This window comes from Leptosomus discolor, chromosome 1, assembly GCF_034619465.1.
Source record: "Leptosomus discolor isolate bLepDis1 chromosome 1, bLepDis1.hap2, whole genome shotgun sequence".
NCBI classification, from domain to species: Eukaryota; Metazoa; Chordata; class Aves; order Leptosomiformes; family Leptosomidae; genus Leptosomus; species Leptosomus discolor.
Genome location: NC_141391.1, coordinates 197,881,563 through 197,896,052, shown reverse-complemented (window position 1 = coordinate 197,896,052; position 14,490 = coordinate 197,881,563). Strand labels below are relative to the sequence as shown.

General features: G+C 47.7%; 1 protein-coding gene across 1 annotated transcript; it reads right to left on the bottom strand.

Annotated features, from left to right (window-relative positions):
• Window positions 1-370: 370 nt before the first annotated feature.
• Window positions 371-5,784, bottom strand: PIM3 (Pim-3 proto-oncogene, serine/threonine kinase). Its single transcript, XM_086473728.1, has 6 exons — window positions 5,700-5,784; window positions 5,257-5,366; window positions 5,045-5,095; window positions 4,354-4,717; window positions 2,985-3,161; window positions 371-1,943 (listed from the first exon to the last, which is right to left on the bottom strand). The coding sequence occupies exons 1-6, from the start codon at window positions 5,782-5,784 to the stop codon at window positions 1,759-1,761; spliced, it is 972 nt and encodes a 323-aa protein (XP_086329854.1). The 3' UTR covers window positions 371-1,758.
• Window positions 5,785-14,490: the final 8,706 nt, after the last annotated feature.

The following is a 14,490-nucleotide window of genomic DNA, read 5'->3' as shown; positions in this document are numbered from 1 at the left end:
CAGTGACTACAAAAATCCTTCCTTGTTATACTTGAGGCCAATGAGCACAGTGGTATTTCAGTTTTTCAGTGTTTACAGTTTAAAACCCCACAATTACTGGCCTACTCAGCCATTAGTGTTGTTGTATTGTACATCTTCTCCAGTTCAACATCAAACACAGTGACTGAGAAGTAGATTCAGTCTTCCAAAGCAGTCACTGCCTAACGGCATAGACCTATTAACTCCAGGTCAACTGCTGTAGGCCTTTACAAGCTAGAGGAGGTAACAGAACACATGTTCCCCAGCTGGCACCAAGAATAACGGTGAAGATAAAAGCGAACACAAACACAGAACTGTTATATACAAAAAAAGTTTAATTGAAATACCTGTATAAAAAATATGATCTCCATACATTTCACACTGTTAACAGAAGAAAAAAAAATCCAAATCCAAGCTGCATAAATGCAACCAGATCACAGAAACACAGCTATTAAAATAAATTAAGGTTTATGACTCTGCCACTCTACCTTCCAGAGCCAATGCACGGAGACTGTACAATGTCAATAATTTAAAACCCTTCCAAACAGCATTACTTTACATTTCTGGTACAATAATACCAGACAAAAGGCATACTGACTAACTTCAAAAAGTCATTCTATTTCCCTTAAATTAACTTTGTACAACAGTTTTCCATCTTCCAACAAAAACTGATAAGGTCAGAAAAGTCTTATTTTTTTTGTCCTTTTTTTTTTTTTTCTTTTTTTAAACAAAAGTTGACAGGAATGCAGAAAAAAGTGCCATGGGCAAAACTCTAGAATTCCCATGGGGAGAAGGAGGGGAAAAGCACAGTGTTGAATAACTCTAACCAAATAAATTAACCAAATAAATAGCCACAGCAGTAACCTGTGGGAGGTCTTCTAAACTCCAAACAATAAATAACTGTATAGTACATGGGAAAAACCAAGTTTACATAAACACATTATACAGGTATGGAAAAAAAAAAGTAAAGTCCTTGAATATTGCATTGATTGTGCATTCAACATGCCCATACATACTTTAAGACTCGCAGGGTGACAAAAGGCCAGGGGGAGTTGAGAACGGGGCTTCTCATGCCCAATGGTAGAGATGATAAAAGGAAACATGAATAAATGTTTCTGATAAAAAAAGCTGATATACCTGTTCATATTTCTGTGCAGGCTATAGGAAATACTTTGAGCAGCAGAGGTGGGTTGGATTTGGAAAGGGCTAGGGAGCAGGAGTGAAATGTCTGTGTTCAAGTATTCCATCACCAGTGGATGGGACTACTTCATTCAATCACCGACCATATTCTCCAATGCATCATAGGAGCTGCTTCCTCCAGCACTGAGTCTAAAGGGAGCAAATTCCTATAATGAACTGGATCTTCTTTGGACATACACAGCTCAAAAAAGAAAGTCCCACTGAAGCAGCTTTCAAAAAGGCACTCAAAAGCAAATAAAATCTAGTCCAGGCTCTATGAGAGCAAAAAAGTTTACCATGTATTCAAGAGGTCACTGCTTTCTTAATAAGGTCAGTCTTTGACTAAGTACTGGCCTGCAACTCCCAAACATCAGCGTTTCCAAAGGAAATCTCTCATTCCAAAGCAGAAACCAGCAAAGGGGAAAAATAAAATCAAGTCCCTCAGACAAAGATTCAACTACAGAATAATGAATGCATTTTTCTAGCCCCTCCTACATATTGGCAGCAGCACTGTGGTCTTTCTGCTTGTAGCTCCCCTCCTAGTGCGAGGTCCTTAGTAATTCACAGACTCTCATTACTTGAACTTGTGCTAGATACATCAGTATCAAGGGTCCGTAGCCTTATGTCACAGTCCTCAGACTTCACTACTTCAGATTTGTGCATCCATTGATGGTCAAAAATTTGCTCAAGTGTTGGTCTGTCTGAAGGCCTCAGTGAAAGGCACCATTTGATCAGCTGTTGACATTCTGTAATGAACAAACAAAAAAGCAATTTTAGACTAAGAAAAGAAAAAGAACCTCCTGAATTAAAAAAATTCACCTGTACAGAAAAAAAGAGGAAAAAAAAAAAAGAAAAGAGAAAAAAAAAAAGAAAAGAGAAAAAAAAAAAGAAAAGAGAAAAAAAAAAAGAAAAGAGAAAAAAAAAAAGAAAAGAGAAAAAAAAAAAGAAAAGAGAAAAAAAAAAAGAAAAGAGAAAAAAAAAAAGAAAAGAGAAAAAAAAAGAAAAGAGAAAAAAAAAAAGAAAAGAGAAAAAAAAAAGAAAAGAGAAAAAAAAAAGAAAAGAGAAAAAAAAAAGAAAAGAGAAAAAAAAAAGAAAAGAGAAAAAAAAAGAAAAGAGAAAAAAAAAAGAAAAGAGAAAAAAAAAAGAAGAGAAAAAAAAAGAAAAGAGAAAAAAAAAAGAAGAGAAAAAAAAAGAAAAGAGAAAAAAAAAAGAAAAGAGAAAAAAAAAAGAAAAGAGAAAAAAAAAAGAAAAGAGAAAAAAAAAGAAAAGAGAAAAAAAAAAGAAAAGAGAAAAAAAAAAGAAAAGAGAAAAAAAAAGAAAAGAGAAAAAAAAGAAAAGAGAAAAAAAAAAGAAAAGAGAAAAAAAAAAGAAAAGAGAAAAAAAAAGAAAAGAGAAAAAAAAAGAAAAGAGAAAAAAAAAAGAAAAGAGAAAAAAAAGAAAAGAGAAAAAAAAAGAAAAGAGAAAAAAAAAGAAAAGAGAAAAAAAAAGAAAAGAGAAAAAAAAGAAAAGAGGAAAAAAAGAAAAGAGGAAAAAAAAAGAAAAGAGAAAAAAAAGAAAAGAGAAAAAAAAAGAAAAGAGAAAAAAAAAGAAGAGGAAAAAAAAGAGGAGAAAAAAAAGAAAAGAGGAAAAAAAAGAAAAGAGAAAAAAAAAGAAAAGAGGAAAAAAAAAGAAAAGAGGAAAAAAAAAAGAAAAGAGGAAAAAAAAAAGAAAAGAGGAAAAAAAAAGAAAAAAGAGAAAAAAAAAGAAAAAAGAGAAAAAAGCCCCTACTTGACCTCCATACAACTCACCAGGCGAAATTCTCCTCCTGAAGTATAATCGTCCCCTCAAGATTTCTTCATCTTGCTCAAACGGGATGTCTCCACAAACCATATCGTACAGCAGAACTCCCAGAGACCACACTGTAGCTGACCTCCCGTGGTATCTGTGGTACCTGATCCACTCGGGAGGGCTGTACACTCTCGTTCCTAAAACACAAAACAAAACAAAAAATTAAAGTCAAGGTTTAGAGTCTTCCCCCATTGTTTCAGCTGCTTCTAGTAGGGCTAAGTTAAATTCATAAACTTGACCTTTGGAAGTAAAAAAACACCAACCAGCTTTAAATTTTTTACGGGCCAAAGGCACCGCGGTGTGACGCCAGGTCACCTGCTGCCTTACGCCACCGCCAGGCCCGCGGCCCCTCCGCCGCCCGGTGCCGAGCCCGCTCCCTTTCACTGACCACGTGGCGTCTGCAGCATCGCACCAAAAATAGACACAAAAGGACAAAGGGGGCTGGCGGGAGGAGGAGGAGGAGGGCGGCGAGAAGGTGAAGCTCAGGTCCGCCCGCATGACACGGGGCTAATCTGCCTCATCCCACCCCGCAGCGCAGTCAACACCACAGGGGCCGCTGACGGTTCCTATGATTTTGAGCGTGTCCGTCCCCCCCCCAGCAGCTTCTCTGCGGCAGCTTTTCCCAACCCCCCCCCGGCTCCTTGGATACCAAACAAACACGGGAATTCGCGATGGCCAGGGTCACGTGCGGCGGGGCTTCGGGTTTCACAACAAACAGATGCGAGCGCGGCAGCTGGGGGGGGCGGAGGGTCCCCGTTACACCGGCCCCACTCGAAGGGCCGGGGGAAACGCTCCCTCCCGGCAGGCGCCGGCCCGTTTTCAGCTTCCCCGCCCCCGAGGCTCGCCAGCACCGGGGAGCGCGATTATCCCCATCGCTTCAAAACCTGCAATGCGGGATTTCCAGGACACTGGCGGAAAGGGAAGGGGGGAGCTGCCGCTTCAAGTTAAAAAAAGCACCGCGTATAAAAACTGCGTATCCCCACATGGAAACATCCGACACTGGCGAAGCCTCCATGTAAACAGATCGCCCTCTAGGAAAAAAAAAAAAAAGCGCTTTTTCCAAGACGGGGAAACAAACTGCTGCGTCACTGCCTGGAATCGCTTCTTTCCTACGCAACTGAACACCCCTAAGCGGCTTCGGGCCCAAAGGTTTCGATTACCGACAGACCCGACATGAACCCCCGCCGCAGGGGCACCACTCGCTGCCGCCGGGCGCCAGAAAGGGGATAAAGCGGCAGCTCTAGGGAGGGCATCGCGCCAGGAGGGGTGCGGGACTCCCGCCAAACCCGGCACAGCCAGGCAGCCCCGGGGCGCGGGGAGGGCACGTACCGTCGAAATCGGTATAGACCGTGTCCTTGAGGAGGGCCCCCGAGCCGAAGTCGATCAGCTTCAGCTCGCCTGTCCTGAGGTCAACCAGCAGGTTCTCGTCCTTGATGTCCCGGTGCACCACGCCGCAGCCGTAGCAGTGGCGCACCGCCTCCAGCACCTGCCGGAAGAACCCGCGGGCCGTCTCCTCGTCCAGGGCGCCCTTCTCCGTGATGAAGTCGAAAAGGTCCTTCACCAGCTCGGGCCGCTCCATGATGATCAGGTAGCCGTCGGGCCGCTCGTACCAGTCCAGTAGCTTGATGACCCCTCTGAAGCCGGAGCCCACCTTCTTCAGGAGGACGATCTCCAGGGGCACCATGACGCCGCTCTGCGCACAGAAGGGGGCGCGGGTCAGCGTGGGGGTGGGGGGTGGGAGTGCGGTGTTGCGCGGCCCGGGGCTCCCCCGCGCTGAGGGGAGGGAGGAGGGAAGAGGAGGGGAGGGCGGGGAGGAGGGCGCGGCCGACGGGCCCCCTCCGCCGCTGCCGCAGTCCGAGGGGCGGGCGCGGCGCTGCGGCGGCGAACCCCCGCCAAATTCCCCCCCCCCGACGCAGAGGCCGCGCCAGCGGGGCGGGCCCCGCCGCCCACACAATAGCCCCGCCGCACCGAAGCCCCGCGACCGCGTAGCACCCCCGGAGCCCCCACCCCGGGTACTTACAATCGTGCCCCACTCGGTCACCCTCTCTTTCACCACATGCTTCACGGCGACCTGCGGAGCGGGGAGGAAAGGAGACGCCGTGAGCGGCGGGGCGGGCACAGCCTGCGCCCCACCGCGGAGGGCCGGGCCGGGCCGCGCCCGCAGCCTCCCGCGCCGCGCTCCCGCCCGCCGCCCCCGCCCGGGAAGGGCCGTGCGGTCACCCCGCGCCTCACCGGCAAGCCGTCGGCGATCCTGCTCCCCGCGTAGACGGTGCCGAAGCCCCCGCTGCCCAGCACGGAGCCCACCTGGTAGACTTTATCGAACGGCTCCTTCTCCACTTTCACTGGGGAAACGAGAGGGAAACACACCCCGTTAGTGTCCGCAGCCGCGCTGCGCTTCGCCAGAAATTTAAAAAAATAATAACAGAAGCCCCCAAATGCCCGGCGGAGGCGTATTACGTGCGCTGCCCTGATTCTGCCCAAGGCTTCCTTTTTTTAAAAAATAAAATCCTCTTCGTCAATTAAAAAAAATAAAAATAGGGGAGCGCACCCCTAAGTTTCGGGGGCTGCGAGGCGCCGGCGCCAAGCACCCCGGGTAACAGGGGCCGCTCCGCGCCCCGCCCGGCGCGCTGCGCTCGCAGGAGGACACCCCAGCCCTGGCGCCGGCCCCGCCGTACCTGGCTGGAGGATCTTCACCGGCAAGTGGTCCATGCTCGTGGGGCTGCAAATGTGAGCCAGCGAGCCGAACTTGGAGAGCAACATCTTCCGGGGGGGGGGGGGGGGGGGGGGGGGCGGCGGCGGCGAGTCCCCCGCGGCGGCACCGCCGGCGTCCTCCCGGCTCAGCGCTCAGCGGCTCGGCGCCGCTCTCCTCTCTCCGGAGCCGGCTGGGGGCGGCGGGCCGCCGAGACCTTCCGCGCGGCTCCTTCCTCGCCCGGGAGCGGGTACCAACGGAGTCCTCGGGGGCAACCGCCGACAGATCCACGCGGCGGTCGCACCAAGTCCTCTGGCGGAAGGCGGTTGGCGAGGGCGCCGCTCCCGCTGTCCCTCTTGTAGTCGGTGAGAGCCGCGCAGGGACGCGCAGGCAGAACCAGAGCCCTCGGCAGGCGGGTCCGGGGGCTGCGGGGCCGCGCGTGAAGCCCGCCCCTGCGGGGGCCGCCGCGGCGGGGAGCGGGCTGGGCGCCGCAGTGGAGCCGTGGCGGACGCAGGAGCCGCGCCGCCGCCGTGCCTGCCCGCGCGCTTCTGAGCCGGCGGCGCCGCCGAGCCGCCTCTTAACTCCCAATATTTTGGTGCGGGCAGAGCGCGGCGAGCGCGCCAAGGATATCCCTCCGCGGGGGAGGGGGTGGGGGGAAACACCTCTCCCCGACGCCTCAGCGGCCCCCTCCCCTCCGCTCCGGAGCGCCCGCGGTGCGGCGGACGGGACTGCAGCCTACCGTCCCGCCCCATCGTGGGGGCGGGCGAGGGGAGGGTGGGGGGCTGGGAACTACTTATTTGTAGTAACCGGCGCGCAGAGTTACAGACTGTCTGAGGAACGCATCACACATTAGCGGCGAAAAAAAAAAGGGAGGGGGGGAGAGATTCTCCTATTTGCGTTAACATTTCCGCGCGGCCAATCGCGGGGCGCCTTTTCAAAGGGCTACCGGCGCGGCCAATGAGGTGGGGCTTCATTTGCATGCGGCGGAGCGGGGCCAGGCGGCAGGGCGGGAATGCCGCGGCGCGCCTGGCCCGGCCCCGCCCCGCGGCTGCGGGGAGGTCGCTGCGCTCCGCTTCGCGCCGCTGCGTCTGGGGCCGCGCGGGGGCGAGGCGGGGCGCCGCCATCGCCGGGGCACGCCGGGCCGCGGCTTCGGCCGACCCGCTCTGCGGTGCGAGCTGTCCCCGGCGCGGCGCGTCAAAGCCCTCTTGTTTAGAAAGCCGGTGCTCGCCGAAGTAGCGCCTGGCGAACTCTCCCCGCCTTCTGCGGCGGCTTCTCCGCTTCCCCGCTGCTGCCCACCCCTCCCCTTCCCGCCTCGGCGCAGCCCGGCGGCGTGCCAGCGCGGGGGGAAGCCGGGCGCCTGCAGTCCGCGCCTGCTTCTGTCAGTCAGCTCCCCTGTGCGGAAGCCCCGCGGGGCCGATGCGGCGCGACGGCGGGCGCCGGTGCCCCGGCGGCGCGCCTCGGAGGAGCGGAGGGCTTCCCTCCCCTCCCCTCCCCCGCCCCGCTCGGGCGCCGCGCCGGGAAAGGACACGAAGCCGTTCCAGTTCCCCGGCCCCAACGCTGTGCTGGGGCCGGCGGCGCCGCAACCGCCCGGCAGCGCCGCCCCGCCCCGCAGGGGGCGCTGCATCAACAGGAATCGGGGCGCGGCGGCAGTGGGGCGCGGGCCGGGGGCCGGGAGCGGCTTCCCCGTCCCCGGCCGACATCAAGACAGCTTTTAAGTGTCCTCTTCCGATGAGGCTTTTGCGGCGGCCTTCCGTGAGGCACCCTTCTCCATGAGGCTTCCCCCTCCGCGGCCGGAGCGGTCCCGGGGAGGCCGTTAACGGGCGTTGGGGCGCTGCCGCCGCGAGGCCGCCGGCACCGGCCTCGCCTGAGGGGAGATCGAGACAGCTGGGAGAGTATGGGGTGGCGGGAGGGGAGAGGGAAGCCCGAGGGCGTTCAGGGGACCTTGCCGAGTGTCCGTCCGGCAAAAGCTGTGGGCCAGCGATTTGGAAATTAATTAGGCCTCCGCTGGGTGGGTAACAGCACCTTAATACCTGTCCCAGCAGCTACTTTGCTGCTACCCAGGTGTGTGTGAGTGGAGCAATGGTGTGCAGATGCGCTAGGCCGGGAATACCACACTCAACCCGGGAATAACATGTTTGCAGACAACCGAAGCGGTCAGCACCTCTGGGTCCCAGGCACTGCCTCCCCTTTGACACCCCCGCAGTCCCAGGTGCATAACAGGAGTGTCTCCCATCCCCTCTATTGAAAATAGTGAGATTGGAGGCACCAGTACTGCATGGGGATCCCTAACATGAGTGTGTTTTTGGGCAATTGCTTGAAGAGCTGGCAGTCCTTCCCACCCTGGGCGCTGGGAGAGCCTCGCAGTTGGCATTGTCTGGTAACAGTAGTGCTGTAATCTCAGGCAGTCATGCCCATCAACAAAGCAAGGGCTTCTAGGGAGAGGTAATATCTTTTATTAGATTAGACCAGCTGATGCAAAGGTCAAGTTTTCAGGCTCAGTTTCAACCCTTCATGTCCCAGAATGTGTTTTTTTGAAGCTGGATCAGTTGAGCTAAAAAGTTTCTACCTCTCGTACAGACTGTGGTATTTGCAGAGGAACCAAACTAAACCATATGCTTTATTGAAGAATTCCACAGTTTTCATGTTTATGGATTTTTTTCCTTAAAGTTAATGATTTGGATTTGTCAGATAAAGCAATAAGAAATCTTTTTTTTTTTTTTTTTTTTTTTTTTTTTGGTGTTAGATATCCTGCCTTTTGGCTATCTCTAATCACATGAAGTAAGTTTTTAGCAAGTTTCTCCAGATAATGGCACATGCATGCTATACCTATGATTATTGCTGCTGAAATGTAAACAGGTGCAAACAGTAGTAAGATTTCATGATAGCACAATGCATGTTCCAGGTTTATTTTCAAGAATTTAGCTGTATCTGCCTTTTGCTATTAATCCTTGTCAGTGGCTTGTTATGAGTATTGTCTTAAATGGAGAGGAGGTGTTTCTCACTTCCAAAATGAGATCTCTGGTTACTGAACTAGCAAATATTTTTAAAGAGAGAAAACTGGCCTTAAATATTAATATATATAGGTGTTAATTATTTAGGGAATTAACACTGCAAGTAGTTATTAATTCCTGCTTTTTTTTTATGTGACTAAGCATGAACAATCATGTATATATCACTAGTCTGAAAACGCAAAAACATCAGGCCTTTTAATTCTAACTGCATTTGCAATTTCTTAAATCCGTCTTTGTGTTGTCAATCTATGGTAAATCAGTGATATACAGAGTTTCTTCAAAATCCTGTTGAGTTTAAGCTACATCTTCTTCGGCTGTATCAGCTGTAATACTTTGAGTCAAAAGAATATACATACCTTTACACATCAATGTTTGAAGCAAAATGTTAATCTAAAAAAGACCACGATCAATGTCTGGCATTGGTATAACTCCCAATCTGATTTGTATTTTCACAGCAGTGTAGAAGGAAGGGTATTTTATATTTAACGTTAAATAAAACAAGGTAGTTACTGTAAAAAAGTGATAAGGGGGTATTTGTTCTTTGTTCACTTAATTTTGGCAGACAGACGTTTAATTTGTATACAGCTACAAGGACTCTTGGTTTGACAGAATTACAGATGGATCCCAGACATGGAATTTAGCCTGTCTTTACACATAAGCCTTTCATGGGTTTGTGGTGCTCCTTTTGATCTGGCTTGGAACAGGCAGTTCAGCGGTCCTAAACAATTATAGCTGCAGAAATACTTCATAAACTAGTTTTGGCCTCTTTAGCAGTGGCTTTGCAACTATAAATGGAAAATCATTCATGGGTAGGATGCCAGTTTGTTCTTTGATGTACAAATCATTTTTCTGTGCAATGGTCCCTGAGCAGGAGTCAGTTTGTGAGGCACAGAAATACGGGAGTTTCTGCTTGCAGCACGGAGATAGTACCACCTTCAGGCTACCTTTTGATGTCTGTATGGAACCCGGTTCAAAGTTTGCTGTGACACACCATCAGGTACTGCACTGGTGGCATTAATGCACTCTAAGATAATAGCTATAGCCATTGTAGGTCTTCTGGATGGGACTGCCAAAATGCATCTGTTTGCATAATGTGACCGTAAGGAATGCTGCTAAGAATGCTGTAGCAGTAAAAGTCCATTAAAGTTGATAAGAATGTTGTTATTCTCAGATACCTCAACCTCCTTGTATGTCAAAGCTCCCAGCCATCTTAATGACCCTTCTCTTGACTCTCCAGTCTCTTTTATTTGGTGAGAGAACAAAATGAATGCAGTGCTCCAGATGTGGCTTCATATGTTCTGAACAGAGAGCAATACTCATGTCTCTTGACCTGCTGACTATGGTCTTGCTAATGCGGTCCAGGATGTGGTTAGTCTTTGTTACCACAGGGACACACCGCTGACTTTGTTCAGTTTGTGGTCTACTGGGTCCTCTCCTGTAGAACCGTTAGTCCCAGCCTGCACTCCTCTGTGAGTATATACTGTCCCAGATGCAGGGCCTTGTATTTATCTTTTTGGAACTTCAAACCGGATGTATGTGTTATACATTCATTCAGCTTGTTGAGGTCTCCCTGAATGGCAGCTATACTCTCCGCTATAACAACAAGCCCCCTTGATTTGGTGTCACCTTGTACTTCCTCATGCAGGTCACCTTGTCTCATCACGCAGGTCATGGATGGAAACGTGAAATAATATCAGCTTTGTGTTGATCCCACTTAGAATCACCTGCTAATTGGACTTCAAATGGTTACTCTTTGAGGCCAATGATGTGGTCAGTTTTTAACCCACCTTGTAGTCCACCTGTATCTCCCCAGTTTGGCTCCAAGGACACTAGGAAATTGTATCAAAGGCCTTGCTAAAGACAAGGAGAACAACACCTACTCTAACGTTACCCAGAGAGCCTGTAGTATAGTTGTAGAAGGCAGTCAGAGTGACTAAACACAGTTTGCCCATGGGGAATTCAAGATGGCTGTTCTCAATAACATTCTTGTCACTGTATGAATGGAGATGGTTTCCTCGAGTACTTGCTCCATAATTTTCCCAGTGACTGAGAGAAAGTTGGTCAGCCTGTCATCACCCAGATCCTCCTTCTTGCAATTTTCTAAGGCAGACATTACATTTTTATAGTTGTCAGAAGCCTCCTTTGGTCACTTTCACAAGGGACAGAGAATGCCCTTCCAATGACATTTGCTGTCAGTCTTATTACCCTCAGATGTATCCTGTCCAATGCCATGGACTTGTATTACATTTCCAGCTTGTTTAAATAGACCCTAACTTGATCCTTGCTACTTGACATGGAGCTATGGGAGGCCTGAGAGCAGACCTTGCCAGCAGAAACTGAGACAAAAAAGACATTGAGTACCTGTTTGCTGTGTTACAAGGTCACCTGCTACATTCAGCAGCAGGTCTAGATTTTACTGTGTCTCCCATTCTGCTGCTGAGTGTCGTTACCCTTGACATCCTTCATCAATTTTAACTGCAAGCATTGGCCCTCTAATTCCATCCCTGCATGCCTAGGCAATGCTGCTGTATTTCTCCTTGTGGTGTCCCCACTTCCAGCTCCCATATGCTTCCTCTTTGTTGTTGAGCTCAATCAGGTGCTCACTGTGCTGCTAAGGTAGGCTCCTGCTATACCTGCCTTTGTGCTCGCAAGTCAGGATGGATACAGATATGTCTGACTCTGCTGGGTCTTGCAGACAGGTTGTTAGGGCACTTTTTCAGCAACTTCACTGCTTTCCTTTTGACCAGTGTGTCTTACAAAGCCGCAACCTCTCTTTATTTCTTTACATTTAAAGAACGCGTTGTTAGAATTATGAGTGATTAAAGAAAGGTGTTGACAACTCCATCAGTAACAGACCTTACATTTCCAGATATGGTACATTCTTTCTCCTTTGTCACTCAAACTACTGAGTGAATTCAGTCAAAGGTGACTCCTACCACAAAGAAATTAAACTTCTGTTTTAGTTCATGTTTCTAGATTAATAAACAAGATTTTTCTTGCATTCTGTCTAGGCAGTGTATACCTATTGTTTAATCTCCTACTTCCCCTCCTAGACACAGATAGAAAGTGTTTTTTGTACTTATGTGTTATCATTGATGGTACGTATGTATCAGCAGAGATTATCTGTTTACCATCTGCCATTGGGAACATTGCTAGAAGTTTAATCTGGCTAATGTAACTACAATTACTGTTTTTCAGATCAGGCTATATACAGTATATATGGATAGATGCTGTCAGTGATCTGATTAGCTGTTTAAAACAAGGACTTTGTTACAGAAGCGATGCTCGTTTGAGACAACCAGGACTTAGGACTCAGTAGTAGTAAGTGATGAATAAATCGGTGAACAAGATATGACTAGACTTAAATGATGATGTGTATTTTAGTACACTCTGGATCTTTGAGAAATACCTTAACCTGTTACTAGTGAGATGATGGGATGTATTTCAGTATTCATGGAGAATGGCAGGTGAAATCACAAACATAGAGTTAATAGGTTGTATTTAACATCAAAATTGATCTGCCCATCCATATACTTTGTTCTTGGTCAAATGTGTTCAGCTCAAGCTGGAGGGGTGGAAGAAGAGGGGAGCAATCCAAAGATACTTCTGAGTTAAAGACCATCTTTTTATTTGTTAGAATATCTGATTTATGATGGAGGCTCTTCTATGGTAAAAGTAACATAAATAATAGAAATGAGAAATAGCCTTTGCATATAAGATTATGGAGCAATGGACAGGGCTATGGGACACTTGTAGAAATAACCATCTGTCTAGTGAAGACACTCGTAAACTAAGGGAGTGAACACTGACCTTTTATCAGGGGAGTATTAATTTAAGAGTAGGTGAAGAATGTAACCCGTTTGAAACAGCGTTAGTGAGACCAATAATGGGGTACTGTTAAAAGTCAGTTGAAAAACTGTAAAGGCTTTCAAGGACAATGCAAGATCTAGGACGAGTGTCTTAAAACATGAAGCTTTAATAGCTCTATTTTGTTTATTTGGGAGAAGGTTAAGGGGTAACCTCTTAGCATCACAGTCTAGAAGTATCTAGAGTTCATTTATTTTTTTCCCCACCTGGTAATTGATAGCTCTTTAAGTCTCACACAGGAAGAGTTTTCCAGCCTGGGAACTAAAAGAAAACCACAAACTGTAGAAGTAAAGTACAGGCAGGTAACAGAGGATAACTGTGGATGTAGTCTTCTGTTAACTGAAGACCTCCTATTGAAACTGGATTTAAAATAAGGGAAGAATCACAGAATCACAGAATGTTAGGGGTTGGAAGGGACCTCAGAAGATCATCTAGTCCAACCCCCTTGCCAGAGCAGGACCACCTAGAGTAGATCACACAGGAACGCACCCAGGTGGGTTTTGAATATATCCAGAGAAGGAGACTCCACAACCTCTCTGGGCAGCCTGTTCCTGTGCTCTGCCATCCTCACAGTGAAAAAGTTTTTCCTTATGTTGATGTGGAACCTCCCATGCTCCAGCTTGCACCTGTTGCCCCTTGTCCTGTCATTTGACATCACTAAGAAGAGCCCTGCTCCATCCTCCTGACACTCACCCTTTACAAGAAGATACGCTCATGTGTAAAAAGAACTTAGAGATTTGATGCAGAATTTGCATTAGATACTGTGACATTATGTCAAGGGAAGTCAGACTGGAAAGTCTCTGCAACGTTAATATTTATGACTCAAAGAGCATGGCTCTCCACAGAACTGAATTCTCAGGACCTCATCTTCCACTGTTGTGCAGGTGGCACATTGTGTTCAGTAGAGAGATTGCCCAATTTCAGCAGCTGTTTTCCCCATTTCAAAAAATGCATTGCAGGACTAAAGTGGGATTTGAGAATGATTGAGGATATGAAAAAAAAACCTCTTTTGAAAGATTAGGGCTTTTTTCACTTTAGAGAGAAGATTAAGAAAGGGGATGCAGTAAAATAATGGTCTAGGTACAGTAGACCATGTTCTCTGTCATCTGACATGAGCACAGGATCATTGAGGAAAATTAAAAGGTAACATTCAAAACTGATAAAAAATGCCAACCTGTAATTACCTATACTTATAAAACTTGTAATTAGATCATGGAACTCACTGCCAAGTCACAAAGGCCAAGAATGTAATAAGATTAAAAAGAGTATTGTATTTTTAGGCATAACAAGAATATTCAGAGTTATAATTGGAGGATAAAAATAATAGAAGGGCTATTAAGTCTCAAGTTTCAAGGTGGAAACCAACTTTCTGTCTCGTAGAATGAGTTGATACTGACACTGGCAAATCAATGACTAAGGAATGTGAGTAAGGAGGAGATGGTCCACCTCTGCCTGCCCTGGGGTCTTTGTATAGAGTGAGGCAAAGCACTGAATAGTTTGTGTAACGAGGCAATTCCTAACAAAGTCCTGTATTTGGCTGGCTGGTTTATTTCTGTTTGTTTCAGTAGTGTTTTTGAACTGCTGCAATGATGTGAAAAATTGATCCCAGTGTTTTGTCCAATGAGATAGACTGGATGAGTATTTTTCAACCTAGTAGAAATAGTAAGACATCACAAAGTGTTCTATGAATTTTATGTTTGCCCTCGTGCAACCAAACAAAACTGAGGGAGGAAAAAAAGAGAAGTAATAGCAAAGAGTCAAGGTTTACTGTTTTTTGTTACTTAGTAAAAAATGGCAAGTTGCAAAAGTAGATCAACACGTAATCCTTCAGTTAAAATTAGAGAAATACTGGAACAGGTGATCTCTTCAGATTTTGTGTGGAAATCATAAATTTAGAGG

Excerpts from the sequence above, each read along its gene's own strand:
- PIM3 (XM_086473728.1), bottom strand. The coding sequence starts at position 5,784 with ATGTTGCTCTCCAAGTTCGGCTCGCTGGCTCACATTTGCAGCCCCACG. Across the intron at positions 4,718-5,044 it reads TGACCGAGTGGGGCACGATT|AGCGGCGTCATGGTGCCCCT; the intron begins GTAAGTACCCGG and ends TTCTGTGCGCAG. Across the intron at positions 3,162-4,353 it reads GGTCTATACCGATTTCGACG|GAACGAGAGTGTACAGCCCT; the intron begins GTACGTGCCCTC and ends TTTGTGTTTTAG.